Source organism: Bufo gargarizans, unplaced genomic scaffold, assembly GCF_014858855.1.
Source record: "Bufo gargarizans isolate SCDJY-AF-19 unplaced genomic scaffold, ASM1485885v1 original_scaffold_1966_pilon, whole genome shotgun sequence".
Taxonomy (NCBI): domain Eukaryota; kingdom Metazoa; phylum Chordata; class Amphibia; order Anura; family Bufonidae; genus Bufo; species Bufo gargarizans.
The window spans coordinates 202,982-225,008 of NW_025334588.1; the positions used below are offsets into that span (position 1 = coordinate 202,982).

Sequence of the window (22,027 nt, forward strand, 5' to 3'; positions counted from 1 at the left end):
TACTTATCCTGTACTGATCCTGAGTTACATCTTGTATTATACTCCAGAGCTGCACTCGCTATTCTGCTGGTGCAGTCACTGTGTACATACATTACTTATCCTGTACTGATCCTGAGTTACATCCTGTATTATACTCCAGAGCTGCACTCACTGTTCTGCTGGTGCAGTCACTGTGTACATACATTACTTATCCTGTACTGATCTTACATCCTGTATTATACTCCAGAGCTGCACTCACTATTCTGCTGGTGCAGTCACTGTGTACATACATTACTTATCCTGTACTGATCCTGAGTTACATCCTGTATTATACTCCAGAGCTGCACTCACTATTCTGCTGGTGCAGTCACTGTGTACATACATTACTTATCCTGTACTGATCCTGAGTTACATCCTGTATTATACCCCAGAGCTGCACTCACTATTCTGCTGGTGCAGTCACTGTGCACATACATTACTTATCCTGTACTGATCTTACAGCCTGTATTATACTCCAGAGCTGCACTCACTATTCTGCTGGTGCAGTCACTGTGTACATACATTACTTATCCTGTACTGATCCTGAGTTACATCCTGTATTATACTCCAGAGCTGCACTCACTATTCTGCTGGTGCAGTCACTGTGTACATACATTGCTTATCCTGTACTGATCCTGAGTTACATCCTGTATTATACTCCAGAGCTGCACTCACTATTCTGCTGGTGCAGTCACTGTGTACATACATTACTTATCCTGTACTGATCCTGAGTTACATCCTGTATTATACTCCAGAGCTGCACTCACTGTTCTGCTGGTGCAGTCACTGTGTACATACATTACTTATCCTGTACTGATCTTACATCCTGTATTATACTCCAGAGCTGCACTCACTATTCTGCTGGTGCAGTCACTGTGTACATACATTACTTATCCTGTACTGATCCTGAGTTACATCCTGTATTATACCCCAGAGCTGCACTCACTATTCTGCTGGTGCAGTCACTGTGCACATACATTACTTATCCTGTACTGATCTTACAGCCTGTATTATACTCCAGAGCTGCACTCACTATTCTGCTGGTGCAGTCACTGTGTACATACATTACTTATCCTGTACTGATCTTACATCCTGTATTATACCCCAGAGCTGCACTCACTATTCTGCTGGTGCAGTCACTGTGTACATACATTACTTATCCTGTACTGATCCTGAGTTACATCCTGTATTATACTCCAGAGCTGCACTCACTATTCTGCTGGTGCAGTCACTGTGTACATACATTACTTATCCTGTACTGATCCTCAGTTACATCCTGTATTATTCTCCAGAGCTGCACTCACTATTCTGCTGGTGCAGTCACTGTGTACATATATTACTTATCCTGTACTGATCCTGAGTTACATCCTGTATTATACTCCAGAGCTGCACTCACTATTCTGCTGGTGCAGTCACTGTGTACATACATTACTTATCCTGTACTGATCCTCAGTTACATCCTGTATTATTCTCCAGAGCTGCACTCACTATTCTGCTGGTGCAGTCACTGTGCACATACATTACTTATCCTGTACTGATCCTGAGTTACATCCTGTCTTATACTCCAGAGCTGCACTCACTATTCTGCTGGTGCAGTCACTGTGTACATACATTACAGACACGGAGGCTCATGTTGCTTTCTCCTTCTTTACTGTCCACCAATAGCAGCAAAGAGAAAGAATTTACATACAGGAAATGACCACAGTAACCCAAGGTCCCTCCTCCATGGCCCCTATAATAGGCCGCTCTTCCTCTGAACCTTCCTCCTTCTTTGCTGCTGCCACCAGTTAAGTACACCTATGTTCTGTCAATTTTTTAATATTGTGCTTGTATTGTCAATTTCTTGCTGCGCTGCTTCGTGCCAGGGTGACTAACCCTTGCTGGCAGCACTCCTTATGTTGGTTGCTACCCATATTTTAGTATTTTAGGTGTTCTTATTTTCGTTTTCAGATTTTCCCCTTTAGGTTACCCCTTGCGCTTTGTGACCCCTTCGCATCGCTTTCCCTTTGCTGCCAGAGCCTCCCTCTGCGGCGTCCCTTGTTTCCCCCGCATTACCTCATTATCTGAGCTTTTCCAGCGCAGGAAGGAGAGCTCACTTCATTCTCGGCCGGCGGTCGGGGGCGGGGCCTCCGCTCCTCTCTCTGCCGCAGCGCCATTACTGTAGCTCCTCGTGTGGATTCGGACCGCGAGATCTCGGCGGCCATTCTCTGCCTGGTTGCCGCGATTCTCGCGGGATTTCGTCCGTAGCAGCCCTTCTGGTCACACGCAGTTACCTTGCCACCGGCCCCTGCACGCTGCGCCGGTCCCCTGCTCCTTCCCTGCTACTGTAGAGTTTGCCTCACAGGTTCCTTCACTATTAACCCTCCAGTGTACCCTTATTGTGCCATTCTATCAGGGATACCATGTCCAGCCCTACACAAAATCCCTTCAATGTCCCCCCTTCCTCTCCTGAGGGTCAGATTACCCCTGAGGTGGATGCTCAGGCGCTGGCTCTGCAGCGCTCTGTGTCAGATGCCATAAGGGATGCCATGGGCCCCATGTCGAGCATTCTCTCGCAGAGTATTCCTCAGGCACTAGCTCAGCCTTCTAGAACGCCCTCGCTAGACTCCGCTACCTTACAGCAGCCTACCTCTAATGAACCTCCTGTGCCACAGGAGACCTTGACTGGTGCGCATCCTGCCACCCCTGATGCCGTGCATAGTTCACGGAAAAGAGCCTCATCACGCCAGGCAGAACGGGCGCGAACATGGAAGTGCGCTAGAGCACAATCCCCTGATGAATCCGACTCTGATAGATTATCGGACGAGGAGGCTTCGCGGATGCGGATTACATGTCAGAGGAGGATGTTGCTCCCAACTCAGGGCCCCTCAAGGTCCGCTACTGCGGCCTCCTCTGCCAAGGACGGAGCGTCCTTCCCCGCCGCTAACCGACCTGATGCCATACTAGATTCGATGGGTGAACCTATGTTCGACCCCGAAACCTTGCATCACCCCAGATCGGCAGAGTGGCTTCCCACTGAGCACGTGGGTAATTATCTAGAGCACTGGGTCCGTCACCCTCTAAGCCGTGAATCACGGAACAAGCTTAGGGCCGAGTGCCCCAGGCCATTAGTCCCCAGCAAGCTGTGTGCCACGCCTGTGTTGGACCCCAAAATGTCACAATTCCTGGCCAAAACGGGTTGGAACCCTAAGTAGGGCCTGGACTCGGCTCTGCGCAGCTGCCAGGACAAAGTGCTTGATGTATTTGGCCCGCTGGCCAAGATTTTCGAGCTAGCCGAGGCTGCTAGAACTGAGGGCTCCCCAATAGATCCCGAAGAACTGCGGGGTTGGACCCAAAGGGCAATCTGCATTGCCGGGAACGCCAATACATCCTTGGCGATTGAAGGGCGTAAAGCCATCTTATTTAAAATCTACCTCAAATTGTCCAATTTGGCACTCACAGAGGCGGGTAAAGATGTCCAAGGGCTCCTAATCGGTGACTCCTTTATTAAGGATATGAGCCGTTTTGTTGGTACCTTCACCGCGCTAGATAAAGCACAGTCGTCTATGCGCAGGGTATTTCGGGGACGGGTCTCTAATCGGGCCGGCAGTGGCAGGGGCCGCCTGGCCGGCCGTGCAAACTTTCTGGCCCGTGGCGCAGGAAGTGCTTCCTTGGGACAGCGACCTCCCTTCCAGGAACAGCGCAACCTCTCACCCTTCTTCTCCACCAGAGAAGGCCAGTGGAGATCTCGCTCCTTCAGAGGCAACCCCAACTCGCGCAGACCCTTGGGTAAGTCTTCCCCAGATGGGGGATTATATGGTACCTTGTGTAGGGGGCAGACTCCGAAGTTTTTCTCATGCCTGGGGCCGCATCACATCAGATCCATGGGTACTGACCACTGTCAGGGGTTTCCATATAGAGCTCACTGGGTCCCCGTACCTGGTTCCCTCCCCCCCACCTATACCGATATCACACCCGGTTCACGCACTTATAGACACAGAGCTGTACGCCCTCCTGCACAAACAGGCGATAGGACAGACCCCTCCTTCGGAGTGGGGTGTCACCAGCAACATATTCCTTGTGCAGAAAAAAGGGGGTCAGATGAGACCTGTCATCGACCTTCGCGCACTGAATACGGTGGTACGCTACCGTCATTTCAAGATGGTGAGGTTTCACCTTCTTCGGAACCTGTTGAATCCTGGAGACTGGATGGTAAAACTGGGCCTAAAAGATGCTTACCTGATGGTCCCAGTGGCCACTCGTTCCAGGGATCTTCTCCGGTTCTCGTGGAGAGGAGAGGTCTGGAGGTTCACCTGCCTTCCATTCGGGCTGGCTTCAGTTCCTTGGTGCTTCACCAAGCTGCTACGTCCTGTTGTATCCTGGCTGAGGAGTCGTGGTGTACACCTCATCGTTTACCTGGACGACATCCTCCTGTTGCACGAGTCCAGTGTGGGTCTGCTAGAACACCTGCAATGGACAGCAGACTTACTGACGGGCCTCGGGTTCCTCCTCAACACGGAGAAGTCATGCCTCATCCCATCGCAGCGGATGGAATTCCTGGGATTCATGGTGCATTCGATCTCGGAATCCCTGTCTTCCGATGACGAAGTTGCGCGCGATTCGCAAGGAGTTGAAGCATGCTCTTCTCATTCTCCACCTCTCGTTGCGTCATCTGGCCCGCATCATCGGACTGTTAGCATCATCAATTCAGGCCGTGTTTCTGGCCCCATTGCACTACCGGGCTCTCCAGCGACTAAAGATCCCTCATCTTCGGACCGGTGCCTCCTTTGCGGACGTTGTGGTCCTGGACTCGGAAGCCCGAGAAAAGTTGAGTTGGTGGATAGCCAATCTGGAAGCGTGGAATGGCAAGGCGATCTTCGGATTCTTGCCAGTGTTGACCGTCGAGTCGGATGCGAGCCTCCAAGGTTGGGGGGCGCATTGCAACGGAGTTTCCACGGGAGGATCCTGGTCGGCGGAGGAGTCTCTCCTCCACATCAACGCCTTGGAGCTCCTAGCCGGTTCGTTTGCAGTCAGGAGCTTCTCCAACGGGATCGCCAATGGATGCATCAGACTGCGGATGGACAATATCTCGGCAGTCCGATACGTCAACCGGCTGGACGGTACTCATTTCGGCAATCTTGGACCGGTTAGCCAAGGAATTTTGGTTGCTTTGCCTTTCCAGGGACATCATGGTGCAGGACCCGGTTCTTCAGCTGGCGTCCGGAACCGGAGGCATTGGCGGTGGATGCTTTCCTCCAAGATTGGTCGGTATCCCGCCTTTATGCTTTCCCCCCGTTCTCGATGATTCGGAGGACACTCCTTCAGGTTCAACGACATCTGGCGGATTTGGTTGTGGTGGTTCCGTTCTGGGGGTCTCAGGTATGGTTCCCTTCGTTGCTGAAGATCCTAGTGGGAGTACCCCTGCTTCTCCCGTTTCGTTCGGATCTCCTCCGCGACCCTTGGGGTCTACACCACCCACTTCTCCTCGTCGGCTCCCTTCGGCTGCTGGCATGCCGGATCTCCGGACACCTGGAGCTGTCGATGGCATTTCGGAAGCAACTCGACGGTTACTGGACAACGCATGGGCTCCCGGCACCAGAAAGTCTTATCGGGCAGCCTGGAGAAATTGGGCTAGCTGGTGCGTGGAACGGAACTTGGATCCCGTTTCGGCACCTGTAGCTCACCTGTTACAGTTTCTCACGTCACTTTTTGAGGCGGGGAAGGCATACTGGACCATCAACCTGTTCAGGTCTGCGATTTCATCTACCCATCTCGGTTATGACGGTGTTCCTGCTGGTCAACATCCTTCAGTCTCTCGCCTGTTGCGAGGTTCGCGGTTGGCACGTCCTCCTCGACCTCGTTTTTCCACTACCTGGGATGTCTCTCTGGTCCTTTCCTTTCTATCTTCTTGGCCGGATAATTCTGCCCTGTCATTGAGACAGTTGTCGGATAAGTTGTTGGCTTTGTTTTGCCTTATTTCTTGCAAAAGGGTCTCTGATGTTCGGGCCCTTGATTATGACGCTCGTTCTTTCACCCCGGATGGGGTCACTTTTAACATTTTCGCGTCGTACTAAGACTAACATCAGGTTGTCTCCTATCCCAGTTTCCGCTCTTCTCCTATTTTGTGCCCTGGGGCTTGCCTTAGGGAATACGAATCCAGGACTAGGGCACGTCGGTCATCCGCCATATCTCAGCTGTTTCCTGTCTATCCGACATCCTTTTAGACCGGTCTCTAGCCCGACGTTGGCACGCCGTCTTAAATGGGTCATGTCGCTAGCTGGTATAGACACTTCCGTTTTCACGGCCCATTTAGGGCGGAGTGCTTCTGCCACCTCGTTGGCGGTTTCAGGGGCCATATTGGAGGACGTCATGCGTTTGGCTGATTGGTCTAATGTCACCTCGTTTAGGGAATTCTATTTCCGTCCTCAGGCTCGTTTGTTTACTTCTATTATTGAGCGGCTTTGAACTTGCAATAGGAGCCTCCGTGTCTTGCTGTAAAACTCAATGATTTTCCTAGTCTACGACGTAAAGTCATAGTTTTATTAAAGACACGGAGGCGAGTATTGCCCACCCTGGAATCCCTCCCTTGGGTTTTTTATTATGGGGGTTTGTCATTTACCTCGTTGATTGTTAAGATTGTTTTCTTATTATTGTCATTTATTGTATTTATTAGAAGTCTCATTATCTTTAATGTTATTTATTAAGATTTATATTTTCAGTCCTCCAATCCCATGTGTGTCTATTGAGTACGGGGATGCCGGACGTATCTAGTCCTGACGTATTTGTTTCACCTGGACCTATGGTCTGCTCTCTTTTTCAGGATGAAGGTCGATCCAGTCTAGGATGCTGTACTACCGCCTAATTTTCTACCACATTTGGGCCATGTTGGCTAGTTGGATACGTTTAGTTGGCGTTGGACTTATCCGTTACAGTTCAGAGTTTTCATGAAGGTGTTCGTGTTCTTGGCACCAGGATCTCAAAGAAAGAGAAAGGTTCAGAGGAAGATCGGCCTATTATAGGGGCCATGGAGGAGGGACATTGGTTACTGTGGTCATTTCCTGTATGTAAATTTTTTCTCTTTGCTGCTATTGGTGGACAGTAAAGAAGGAGAAAGCAATACTCGCCTCCGTGTCTTTAATAAAACTATGACTTTACGTTGTAGACTAGGAAAATCATTGGGTTACATCCTGTATTATACCCCAGAGCTGCACTCACTATTCTGCTGGTGCAGTCACTGTGTACATTACTTATCCTGAGTTACATCCTGTATTATACTCCAGAGCTGCACTCACTATTCTGCTGGTGCAGTCACCGTGTACATACATTACTTATCCTGTACTGATCCGGAGTTACATCCTGTATTATACTCCAGAGCTGCACTCACTATTCTGCTGGTGCAGTCACTGTGTACATACATTACTTATCCTGTACTGATCCTGAGTTACATCCTGTATTATACTCCAGAGCTGCACTCACTATTCTGCTGGTGCAGTCACCGTGTACATACATTACTTATCCTGTACTGATCCGGAGTTACATCCTGTATTATACTCCAGAGCTGCACTCACTATTCTGCTGGTGCAGTCACTGTGTACATATATTACTTATCCTGTACTGATCCTGAGTTACATCCTGTATTATACTCCAGAGCTGCACTCACTATTCTGCTGGTGCAGTCACTGTGTACATACATTACTTATCCTGTACTGATCCTGAGTTACATCCTGTATTATACTCCAGAGCTGCACTCACTATTCTGCTGGTGCAGTCACTGTGTACATACATTACTTATCCTGTACTGATCCTGAGTTACATCCTGTATTATACTCCAGAGCTGCACTCACTATTCTGCTGGTGCAGTCACTGTGTACATTACTTATCCTCAGTTACATCCTGTATTATACTCCAGAGCTGCACTCACTATTCTGCTGGTGCAGTCACTGTGTACATACATTACTTATCCTGTACTGATCCTGAGTTACATCCTGTATTATACCCCAGAGCTGCACTCACTATTCTGCTGGTGCAGTCACTGTGTACATTACTTATCCTCAGTTACATCCTGTATTATACCCCAGAGCTGCACTCACTGTTCTGTGATGTAACAGACAACTGCCATTGATAACACCTGAAGGACAGGCTGTAATCAGACAGACGGATCTAATGACACCACGAAAAGGAAACGTCCCTTCTTTGTGATGTTGTAACTGGAAATCTGGTGACGTCGATCCGCGTGGTCGCCCACAGAGTGGAGGTGCATAGGGTTCCAGGTATCCATGAAGGTCAGACTGTGTGGCCGTGCAGCGCGGAGTATATAGCGGAGACGACTGTGGAGGCGAGGGAGAGAATCAACCAGCAGGAGATGATGGAGCTGCCGGCTGAGGTCTAGGGTCATTGACTCTGTACCTATTACGCAGAGGTGGAGATAAAGGAACGGCGATGGATCCCAGGCCGCAGACATGACAGCGAGGGGATCGACTGTAGAAGACCCTGCGATGTCCGCGATTGTCCGGGGGAAATGGGATACATGGTAACCGTCACCAAGTGATACGTGTATCTGCGGAATGGTGGTAATATGCGCATAAACGGACAGGGATGTTGGCGACACGTAGGGATATCCTGACCTGTGCTACAACAAACATGGAACAGGAGCCACGAGATGGACAGGCGCAGAATAGTGAGTACAGCTCTGGAGTATAATACAGGATGTAACTCCGGATCAGTACAGGATAAGTAATGTATGTACACAGTGACTGCACCAGCAGAATAGTGAGTGCAGCTCTGGAGTATAATACAGGATGTAACTCAGGGTCAGTACAGGATAAGTAATGTAAGTACACAGTGACTGCACCAGCAGAATAGTGAGTGCAGCTCTGGAGTATAATACAGGATGTAACTGAGGATCAGTACAGGATAAGTAATGTATCTACACACTGACTGCACCAGCAGAATAGTGAGTGCAGCTCTGGAGTATAATACAGGATGTAACTCAGGGTCAGTACAGGATAAGTAATGTAAGTACACAGTGACTGCACCAGCAGAATAGTGAGTGCAGCTCTGGAGTATAATACAGGATGTAACTGAGGATCAGTACAGGATAAGTAATGTATCTACACACTGACTGCCCCAGCAGAATAGTGAGTCCAGCTCTGGAGTATAATACAGGATGTAACTGAGGATCAGTACAGGATAAGTAATGTATCTACACACTGACTGCACCAGCAGAATAGTGAGTGCAGCTCTGGAGTATAATACAGGATGTAACTCAGGATCAGTACAGGATAAGTAATGTATGTACACAGTGACTGCACCAGCAGAATAGTGAGTGCAGCTCTGGAGTATAATACAGGATGTAACTCAGGATCAGTACAGGATAAGTAATGTATGTACACAGTGACTGCACCAGCAGAATAGTGAGTGCAGCTCTGGAGTATAATGCAGGATGTAACTCAGGATAAGTACAGGATAAGTAATGTATGTACACAGTGACTGCACCAGCAGAATAGTGAGTGCAGCTCTGGAGTATAATACAGGATGTAACTCAGAATCAGTACAGGATAAGTAATGTATGTACACAGTGACTGCACCAGCAGAATAGTGAGTGCAGCTCTGGAGTATAATACAGGATGTACCTCGGGATCAGTACAGGATAAGTAATGTATGTATACAGTGACTGCACCAGCAGAATAGTGATTGCAGCTCTGGAGTATAATACAGGATGTAACTCAGGATCAGTACAGGATAAGTAATGTATGTACACAGTGACTGCACCAGCAGAATAGTGAGTGCAGCTCTGGAGTATAATACAGGATGTACCTCGGGATCAGTACAGGATAAGTAATGTATGTACACAATGGCTGCCCCAGCAGAATAGTGAGTGCAGCTCTGGAGTATAATACAGGATGTAACTGAGGATAAGTAATGTACACAGTGACTGCACCAGCAGAATAGTGAGTGCAGCTCTGGAGAATAATACAGGATGTAACTCGGGATCAGTACAGGATAAGTAATGTATGTACACAGTGACTGCACAAGCAGAATAGTGAGTGCAGCTCTGGGGTATAATACAGGATGTAACTCAGGATCAGTACAGGGTAAGTAATGTATTTACACAGTGACTGCACCAGCAGAATAGTGAGTGCAGCTCTGGAGCCTGGGTCATCATAGCGCCTGATGCATCTTCACTCTGTACACCGTTTACATGCTCAAATGTTTTGACCTTTTTTCACTCCGAAAATGTACCAAAATTGAAGGCACATTTAAACCACGCCCCTTCTCACATAAGCCACAGCCCATTGTCAAACAAGGTGTAAAAAGATTACAGAAGTGTGTAAGGTAGTGCACAAACGTGGAGCAAAGTGCGTATGCTTATTTTTTGGCATAAATTGAGCATTTTCAACATCAAATCCGCCCCAATGGGTTTGTAAAACCACGAACAGCGGGCGCCGTCCACGTGGAGAGTCGGCCACTAAGAAACACTGGGCCGCAACTTCGCCAGTCTATTTAACTAATGTGAAAAATGTGAGTCAACGCGGCCGGTTGTAAGCCACAGGAACGGACGAGGTATACATCACTCATGTGAAGAAGCCCCAAGTCATGTGGCAGATTGCACTGCAGAAGTTATCGCGCCTGGTACATCCTGTGCATCAGGAGCCTTCATTACCTGTGGCTATGGGCGTGGCGTCTAGGCCGAATAGCGCCATGCGCAGGATGTGGCTCTTCACTGCTTCACGGGTCCACAGTCGCTGCAGATGGGACACAGTGATGGACTGCAAATCCTTCTCCCCGTTCCACTCAACGTCATCAAACTCACAGTCGTACAAGACCAGAGGAAACTCCACCGCCATACTGTCAACAGACCGGAGTGAGAGGTTACATGACATCTCCCCAACTTATCAACGTATATGGCTGGACCAGGCAGGATGACCCCAGACTCCATACAGTCCACATCACAATGCTCCACCGACCAGGCAGGATGACCCCAGACTCCATACAGTTCACATCACAATGCTCCACCGACCAGGCAGGATGACCCCAGACTCCATACAGTCCACATCACAATGCTCCACCGACCAGGCAGGATGACCCCAGACTCCATACAGTGCACATCACACCTCACAATGCTCCACCGACCAGGCAGGATGACCCCAGACTCCATACAGTCCACATCACAATGCTCCACCGACCAGGCAGGATGACCCCAGACTCCATACAGTTCACATCACAATGCTCCACCGACCAGGCAGGATGACCCCAGACTCCATACAGTCCACATCACAATGCTCCACCGACCAGGCAGGATGACCCCAGACTCCATACAGTGCACATCACACCTCACAATGCTCCACCGACCAGGCAGGATGACCCCAGACTCCATACAGTGCACATCACACCTCACAATGCTCCACCGACCAGGAAGGATGACCCCAGACTCCATACAGTCCACATCACAATGCTCCACCGACCAGGCAGGATGACCCCAGACTCCATACAGTCCACATCACAATGCTCCACCGACCAGGCAGGATGACCCCAGACTCCATACAGTGTACATCACACCTCACAATGCTCCACCGACCAGGCAGGATGACCCCAGACTCCATACAGTTCACATCACAATGCTCCACCGACCAGGCAGGATAACCCCAGGCTCCATACAGTCCACATCACAATGCTCCACCGACCAGGCAGGATGACCCCAGACTCCATACAGTGCACATCACACCTCACAATGCTCCACCGACCAGGCAGGATGACCCCAGACTCCATACAGTCCACATCACAATGCTCCACCGACCAGGCAGGATGATCCAGACTCCATACAGTGCACATCACACCTCACAATGCTCCACCGACCAGGCAGGATGACCCCAGACTCCATACAGTCCACATCACAATGCTCCACCGACCAGGCAGGATAACCCCAGACTCCATACAGTGCACATCACACCTCACAATGCTCCACCGACCAGGCAGGATGACCCCAGACTCCATACAGTCCACATCACAATGCTCCACCGACCAGGCAGGATGACCCCAGACTCCATACAGTCCACCTCACAATGCTCCACCGACCAGGCAGGATGACCCCAGACTCCATACTGTTCACATCACAATGCTCCACCGACCAGACAGGATGACCCCAGACTCCATACAGTCCACATCACAATGCTCCACCGACCAGGCAGGATGACCCCAGACTCCATACAGTCCACATCACACCTCACAATGCTCCACCGACCAGGCAGGATGACCCCAGACTCCATACAGTCCACATCACACCTCACAATGCTCCACCGACCAGGCAGGATGACCCCAGACTCCATACAGTCCACATCACACCTCACAATGCTCCACCGACCAGGCAGGATGACCCTAGACTCCATACAGTCCACATCACACCTCACAATGCTCCACCGACCAGGCAGGATGACCCCAGACTCCATACATCACACCTCACAATGCTCCACCGACCAGGCAGGATGACCCCAGACTCCATACAGTCCACATCACACCTCACAATGCTCCACCGACCAGGCAGGATGACCCCAGACTCCATACAGTCCACATCACAATGCTCCACCGACCAGGCAGGATGACCCCAGACTCCATACAGTCCACATCACAATGCTCCACCGACCAGGCAGGATGACCCCAGACTCCATACAGTCCACATCACACCTCACAATGCTCCACCGACCAGGCAGGATGACCCCAGACTCCATACAGTCCACATCACAATGCTCCACCGACCATGCAGGATGACCCCAGACTCCATACAGTGCACATCACAATGCTCCACCGACCAGGCAGGATGACCCCAGACTCCATACAGTGCACATCACACCTCACAATGCTCCACCGACAAGGCAGGATGACCCCAGACTCCATACAGTCCACATCACAATGCTCCACCGACCAGGCAGGATGACCCCAGACTCCATACAGTCCACATCACAATGCTCCACCGACCAGGCAGGATGACCCCAGACTCCATACAGTCCACATCACAATGCTCCACCGACCAGGCAGGATGACCCCAGACTCCGTACAGTGCACATCACACCTCATAATGCTCCACCGACCAGGCAGGATGACCCCAGACTCCATACAGTCCACATCACACCTCATAATGCTCCACCGACCAGGCAGGATGATCCCAGACTCCATACAGTCCACATCACACCTCATAATGCTCCACCGACCAGGCAGGATGACCCCAGACTCCATACAGTCCACATCACACCTCATAATGCTCCACCGACCAGGCAGGATGACCCCAGACTCCATACAGTCCACATCACACCTCACAATGCTCCACTGACCAGGCAGGATGACCCCAGACTCCATACAGTCCACATCACACCTCACAATGCTCCACCGACCAGGCAGGATGACCCCAGACCCCATACAGTCCACATCACAATGCTCCACCGACCAGGCAGGATGACCCCAGACTCCATACAGTCCACATCACAATGCTCCACCGACCAGGCAGGATGATCCAGACTCCATACAGTGCACATCACACCTCACAATGCTCCACCGACCAGGCAGGATGACCCCAGACTCCATACAGTCCACATCACAATGCTCCACCGACCAGGCAGGATAACCCCAGACTCCATACAGTGCACATCACACCTCACAATGCTCCACCGACCAGGCAGGATGACCCCAGACTCCATACAGTCCACATCACAATGCTCCACCGACCAGGCAGGATGACCCCAGACTCCATACAGTCCACCTCACAATGCTCCACCGACCAGGCAGGATGACCCCAGACTCCATACTGTTCACATCACAATGCTCCACCGACCAGACAGGATGACCCCAGACTCCATACAGTCCACATCACAATGCTCCACCGACCAGGCAGGATGACCCCAGACTCCATACAGTCCACATCACACCTCACAATGCTCCACCGACCAGGCAGGATGACCCCAGACTCCATACAGTCCACATCACACCTCACAATGCTCCACCGACCAGGCAGGATGACCCCAGACTCCATACAGTCCACATCACACCTCACAATGCTCCACCGACCAGGCAGGATGACCCTAGACTCCATACAGTCCACATCACACCTCACAATGCTCCACCGACCAGGCAGGATGACCCCAGACTCCATACATCACACCTCACAATGCTCCACCGACCAGGCAGGATGACCCCAGACTCCATACAGTCCACATCACACCTCACAATGCTCCACCGACCAGGCAGGATGACCCCAGACTCCATACAGTCCACATCACAATGCTCCACCGACCAGGCAGGATGACCCCAGACTCCATACAGTCCACATCACAATGCTCCACCGACCAGGCAGGATGACCCCAGACTCCATACAGTCCACATCACACCTCACAATGCTCCACCGACCAGGCAGGATGACCCCAGACTCCATACAGTCCACATCACAATGCTCCACCGACCATGCAGGATGACCCCAGACTCCATACAGTGCACATCACAATGCTCCACCGACCAGGCAGGATGACCCCAGACTCCATACAGTGCACATCACACCTCACAATGCTCCACCGACAAGGCAGGATGACCCCAGACTCCATACAGTCCACATCACAATGCTCCACCGACCAGGCAGGATGACCCCAGACTCCATACAGTCCACATCACAATGCTCCACCGACCAGGCAGGATGACCCCAGACTCCATACAGTCCACATCACAATGCTCCACCGACCAGGCAGGATGACCCCAGACTCCGTACAGTGCACATCACACCTCATAATGCTCCACCGACCAGGCAGGATGACCCCAGACTCCATACAGTCCACATCACACCTCATAATGCTCCACCGACCAGGCAGGATGATCCCAGACTCCATACAGTCCACATCACACCTCATAATGCTCCACCGACCAGGCAGGATGACCCCAGACTCCATACAGTCCACATCACACCTCACAATGCTCCACCGACCAGGCAGGATGACCCCAGACTCCATACATCACACCTCACAATGCTCCACCGACCAGGCAGGATGACCCCAGACTCCATACAGTCCACATCACACCTCACAATGCTCCACCGACCAGGCAGGATGACCCCAGACTCCATACAGTCCACATCACAATGCTCCACCGACCAGGCAGGATGACCCCAGACTCCATACAGTCCACATCACAATGCTCCACCGACCAGGCAGGATGACCCCAGACTCCATACAGTCCACATCACACCTCACAATGCTCCACCGACCAGGCAGGATGACCCAGACTCCATACAGTCCACATCACAATGCTCCACCGACCATGCAGGATGACCCCAGACTCCATACAGTGCACATCACAATGCTCCACCGACCAGGCAGGATGACCCCAGACTCCATACAGTGCACATCACACCTCACAATGCTCCACCGACCAGGCAGGATGACTCCATACAGTCCACATCACACCTCACAATGCTCCACCGACCAGGCAGGATGACCCTAGACTCCATACAGTCCACATCACACCTCACAATGCTCCACCTACCAGGCAGTATGACCCCAGACTCCATACATCACACCTCACAATGCTCCACCGACCAGGCAGGATGACCCCAGACTCCATACAGTCCACATCACACCTCACAATGCTCCACCGACCAGGCAGGATGACCCCAGACTCCATACAGTCCACATCACAATGCTCCACCGACCAGGCAGGATGACCCCAGACTCCATACAGTCCACATCACAATGCTCCACCGACCAGGCAGGATGACCCCAGACTCCATACAGTCCACATCACACCTCACAATGCTCCACCGACCAGGCAGGATGACCCCAGACTCCATACAGTCCACATCACAATGCTCCACCGACCATGCAGGATGACCCCAGACTCCATACAGTGCACATCACAATGCTCCACCGACCAGGCAGGATGACCCCAGACTCCATACAGTGCACATCACACCTCACAATGCTCCACCGACAAGGCAGGATGACCCCAGACTCCATACAGTCCACATCACACCTCACAATGCTCCACCGACCAGGCAGGATGACCCCAGACTCCATACAGTCCACATCACACCTCATAATGCTCCACCGACCAGGCAGGATGATCCCAGACTCCATACAGTCCACATCACACCTCATAATGCTCCACCGACCAGGCAGGATGACCCCAGACTCCATACAGTCCACATCACACCTCACAATGCTCCACTGACCAGGCAGGATGACCCCAGACTCCATACAGTCCACATCACACCTCACAATGCTCCACCGACCAGGCAGGATGACCCCAGACCCCATACAGTCCACATCACAATGCTCCACCGACCAGGCAGGATGACCCCAGACTCCATACAGTCCACATCACAATGCTCCACCGACCAGGCAGGATGATCCAGACTCCATACAGTGCACATCACACCTCACAATGCTCCACCGACCAGGCAGGATGACCCCAGACTCCATACAGTCCACATCACAATGCTCCACCGACCAGGCAGGATAACCCCAGACTCCATACAGTGCACATCACACCTCACAATGCTCCACCGACCAGGCAGGATGACCCCAGACTCCATACAGTCCACATCACAATGCTCCACCGACCAGGCAGGATGACCCCAGACTCCATACAGTCCACCTCACAATGCTCCACCGACCAGGCAGGATGACCCCAGACTCCATACTGTTCACATCACAATGCTCCACCGACCAGACAGGATGACCCCAGACTCCATACAGTCCACATCACAATGCTCCACCGACCAGGCAGGATGACCCCAGACTCCATACAGTCCACATCACACCTCACAATGCTCCACCGACCAGGCAGGATGACCCCAGACTCCATACAGTCCACATCACACCTCACAATGCTCCACCGACCAGGCAGGATGACCCCAGACTCCATACAGTCCACATCACACCTCACAATGCTCCACCGACCAGGCAGGATGACCCTAGACTCCATACAGTCCACATCACACCTCACAATGCTCCACCGACCAGGCAGGATGACCCCAGACTCCATACATCACACCTCACAATGCTCCACCGACCAGGCAGGATGACCCCAGACTCCATACAGTCCACATCACACCTCACAATGCTCCACCGACCAGGCAGGATGACCCCAGACTCCATACAGTCCACATCACAATGCTCCACCGACCAGGCAGGATGACCCCAGACTCCATACAGTCCACATCACAATGCTCCACCGACCAGGCAGGATGACCCCAGACACCATACAGTCCACATCACACCTCACAATGCTCCACCGACCAGGCAGGATGACCCCAGACTCCATACAGTCCACATCACAATGCTCCACCGACCAGGCAGGATGACCCCAGACTCCATACAGTCCACATCACAATGCTCCACCGACCAGGCAGGATGACCCCAGACTCCATACAGTCCACATCACACCTCACAATGCTCCACCGACCAGGCAGGATGACCCCAGACTCCATACAGTCCACATCACAATGCTCCACCGACCATGCAGGATGACCCCAGACTCCATACAGTGCACATCACAATGCTCCACCGACCAGGCAGGATGACCCCAGACTCCATACAGTGCACATCACACCTCACAATGCTCCACCGACAAGGCAGGATGACCCCAGACTCCATACAGTCCACATCACAATGCTCCACCGACCAGGCAGGATGACCCCAGACTCCATACAGTCCACATCACAATGCTCCACCGACCAGGCAGGATGACCCCAGACTCCATACAGTCCACATCACAATGCTCCACCGACCAGGCAGGATGACCCCAGACTACGTACAGTGCACATCACACCTCATAATGCTCCACCGACCAGGCAGGATGACCCCAGACTCCATACAGTCCACATCACACCTCATAATGCTCCACCGACCAGGCAGGATGATCCCAGACTCCATACAGTCCACATCACACCTCATAATGCTCCACCGACCAGGCAGGATGACCCCAGACTCCATACAGTCCACATCACACCTCACAATGCTCCACTGACCAGGCAGGATGACCCCAGACTCCATACAGTCCATCACACCTCACAATGCTCCACCGACCAGGCAGGATGACCCCAGACCCCATACAGTCCACATCACAATGCTCCACCGACCAGGCAGGATGACCCCAGACTCCATACAGTCCACATCACAATGCTCCACCGACCAGGCAGGATGGCCCCAGACTCCATACAGTCCACATCACACCTCAAAATACTCCACCGACCAGGCAGGATGACCCCAGACTCCATACAGTCCACATCACACCTCACAATGCTCCACCGACCAGGCAGGATGGCCCCTGACTCCATACAGTCCACATCACACCTCACAATGCTCCACTGACCAGGCAGGATGACCCCAGACTCCATACAGTTCACATCACAATGCTCCACCGACCAGGCAGGATGGCCCCAGACTCCATACAGTCCACATCACACCTCAAAATGCTCTACCGAGGCAGAATGACCCCAGACTCCATACAATCCACATCACAATGCTCCACCGACCAGGCAGGATGACCCCAGACTCCATACAGTGCACATCACACCTCACAATGCTCCACCGACCAGGCAGGATGACCCCAGACTCCATACAGTGCACATCACAATGCTCCACCGACCAGGCAGGATGACCCCCAGACTCCATACAGTGCACATCACAATGCTCCACCGACCAGGCAGGATGACCCCATACCCCATACAGTGCACATCACAATGCTCCACCGACCAGGCAGGATGACCCCAGACTCCATACAGTCCACATCACACCTCACAATGCTCCACCGACCAGGCAGGATGACCCCAGACTCCATACAGTCCACATCACACCTCACAATGCTCCACCGACCAGGGAGGATGACCTCAGACTCCATACAGTCCACATCACACCTCACAATGCTCCAACGACCAGGCAGGATGACCCCAGACCCCATACAGTCCACATCACAATGCTCCACTGACCAGGCAGGCTGACCCCAGACTCCATACAGTCCACATCACAATGCTCCACCGACCAGGCAGGATGACCCCAGACCCCATACAGTCCACATCACAATGCTCCACCGACCAGGCAGGCTGACCCCAGACTCCATACAGTCCACATCACACCTCACAATGCTCCACCGACCAGGCAGGATGACCCCAGACTCCATACAGTCCACATCACACCTCACAATGCTCCACTGACAAGGCAGGATGACCCCAGACCCCATACAGTGCACATCACAATGCTCCACCGACCAGGCAGGATGACCCCAGACTCCATACAGTGCACATCACAATGCTCCTCCGACCAGGCAGGATGACCCCAGACCCCATACAGTGCACCTCACAATGCTCCACCGACCAGGCAGGATGACCCCAGACTCCATACAGTGTACATCACACCTCACAATGCTCCACTGACCAGGCAGGATGACCCCAGACTCCATACAGTCCACATCACACCTCACAATGCTCCACCGACCAGGCAGGATGACCCCAGACTCCATACAGTCCACATCACACCTCACAATGCTCCACCGACCAGGGAGGATGACCCCAGACCCCATACAGTGCACATCACAATGCTCCACCGACCAGGCAGGATGACCCCAGACTCCATACAGTCCACATCACACCTCACAATGCTCCACTGACCAGGCAGGATGACCCCAGACTCCATACAGTCCACATCACACCTCACAATGCTCCACCGACCAGGCAGGATGACCCCAGACTCCATACAGTCCACATCACACCTCACAATGCTCCACCGACCAGGCAGGATGACCCCAGACCCCATACAGTGCACATCACAATGCTCCACCGACCAGGCAGGATGACCCCAGACTCCATACAGTCCACATCACACCTCACAATGCTCCACTGACAAGGCAGGATGACCCCAGACTCCATACAGTCCACATCACAATGCTCCACCGACCATGCAGGATGACCCCAGACTCCATACAGTCCACATCACAATGCTCCACCGACCAGGCAGGATGACCCCAGACTCCATACATTGCCCCTCATCCTGCTCCATGCACTTCACTTACTCTCCACCCTCGTCAGACTTGGGGTCACCTATGACCTGGCCTTCCCTGCTGATTTCAGCCCCTAGGCTCCTTGATCTCAGCTCACTTGTATTGGGGCTTGCATGGATTCCTTGTCACATCCAGCAGTTCTCTGATCACTTCCGGCTCTTCTTTGCCCTGACCGATGAGGAACAGGACTCCCATAATGCACCTGACTTGGTGGTAGAGGAAGGCCAAGCCCTTTATCTGTAGGTGGTAAAGCTGAAAGGGCCCTTCCTCTCCTGACAGCTCCGGCACGGGCTCCACTCTGGCACTCAGGATGGTGCGGACAAAGTTCATCACCCCATTCGCCACATCCATCTTGCAGAGGTTTCGGAAGTCATGTGTCCCCTCCAGCATCTCAGCAGCCTGATGCATCGCGCTGACATTGAGCTGAGCACGTGGGAATAGATAGCGGTAAGTGCGGGAGCGGCAGCTGAAACGTGCACTGAAAGAGGAGGGGACAACGGCCCAGCTCAGAACCCGGATGTCCGGCGGCAGGACGCGGTTCAGCATCTGGGTGTACCGCAGCTCGGGCTTCCCTGCAGTCGCTGAGCGGAGATCAAGAGACATGACCTGCAGCAAGCACCAGAAGTGGATGAGAAGAGGAATCAAGGGTTCAAGAGCAGCTTCTGCTCCCCTTCTACTCACCTGCGCAAGGGCGCTGACCCCACGGTCTGTCCTGCCACAGCGATGATAGCTGGAGCTCTGTCTGCGCTCCACCAGCCGCGTCTTGGTCAGGGCACTGAACATCACCTCCTCCACTGTGTTACTAGTGTTCTCCTGACTGGCAAACCCCTGGTAGTTCCAGCCAAGGTAGGCCAGCCGAAGGGCCACATGCTGCTTAGGGTGGGCAGAGAAGTCGAAGGGTCTCTGGTGTCGCTGCTTGCTGGGGCGCGCTGCCTCCTCCGAGCGTCGGGAGATGTGGGAGGACAGTTCCTGCAGCCGCTGGACTTCCTTCTCCAGGTCACTCACTCGCTGCCGCAGCCAAACCACCTCCGGCTCAGCAGACATGATCCTGTGGGGAACGACAGATCAGCGGCGCTGGAGGAGCGAGACCGCTGCTCTCCTCTTCACACCCAGAACACACAACTTCTATGGAAATCCACAGCGCCCGGAGAGCCGTCGGATTCAGGGGGGCTCCATTATCGGGCCCCATTATGTGCCCCCGCCGGACCCCTCCGTCCACCTCTCTGTGCCCCTGACGGACCCCTCTGTCCACCTCTCTGTGCCCCCCGCCGGACCCCTCCGTCCATCTCTCTGCCCCCTCCGACACCCCCCGCCGGACCCCTCCGTCCACCTCTCTGCCCCCTCTGACACCCCCCGCCGGACCCCTCCGTCCACCTCTCTGCCCCCTCTGACACCCCCCGCCGGACCCCTCCGTCCACCTCTCTGCCCCCTCTGACACCCCCCCGCCGGACCCCTCCGTCCACCTCTCTGCCCCCTCTGACACCCCTCCGTCCATCTCTCTGCCCCCTCTGACACCCCCCGCCGGACCCCTCCGTCCACCTCTCTGCCCCCTCTGACACCCCCCGCCGGACCCTCCGTCCACCTCTCTGCCCCCTCTGACACCCCTCCGTCCATCTCTCTGCCCCCTCTGACACCCCCCGCCGGACCCCTCCGTCCACCTCTCTGCCCCCTCTGACACCCCCGCCGGACCCTCCGTCCACCTCTCTGCCCCCTCTGACACCCCTCCGTCCACCTCTCTGCCCCTCTGACACCCCCCGCCGGACCCCTCCGTCCACCTCTCTGCCCCCTCTGACACCCCCTGCCGGACCCCTCCGTCCACCTCTCTGCCCCCTCTGACACCCCCCGCCGGACCCCTCCGTCCACCTCTCTGCCCCCTCTGACACCCCTCGCCGGACCCCTCCGTCCACCTCTCTATACCCCCGCCGGACCCCTCCGTCCACCTCTCTATACCCCCCGCCGGACCCCTCCGTCCACCTCTCTATACCCCCCGCCGGACCCCTCC

At 53.3% G+C, this 22,027-nt stretch overlaps 1 protein-coding gene across 2 annotated transcripts in view; it reads right to left on the reverse strand.

Moving 5' to 3' along the window:
• Window positions 1–22,027, reverse strand: part of PUS3 (pseudouridine synthase 3) — a 47,382-nt gene that overhangs the window by 24,972 nt on the left and 383 nt on the right. For both annotated transcript variants that reach the window (XR_006387330.1, XM_044274669.1), the window contains exons 2-4: window positions 20,707–21,073; window positions 20,123–20,631; window positions 10,661–10,845 (exon numbers count right to left, since the gene is read on the reverse strand). Coding sequence is in view for 1 of the 2 variants with exons in the window: in XM_044274669.1 (XP_044130604.1) it covers window positions 10,661–10,845; window positions 20,123–20,631; window positions 20,707–21,069 (1,057 nt within the window). In the remaining variant the exon portion in view is untranslated. The remainder of the gene's footprint in view (window positions 1–10,660; window positions 10,846–20,122; window positions 20,632–20,706; window positions 21,074–22,027) is intronic.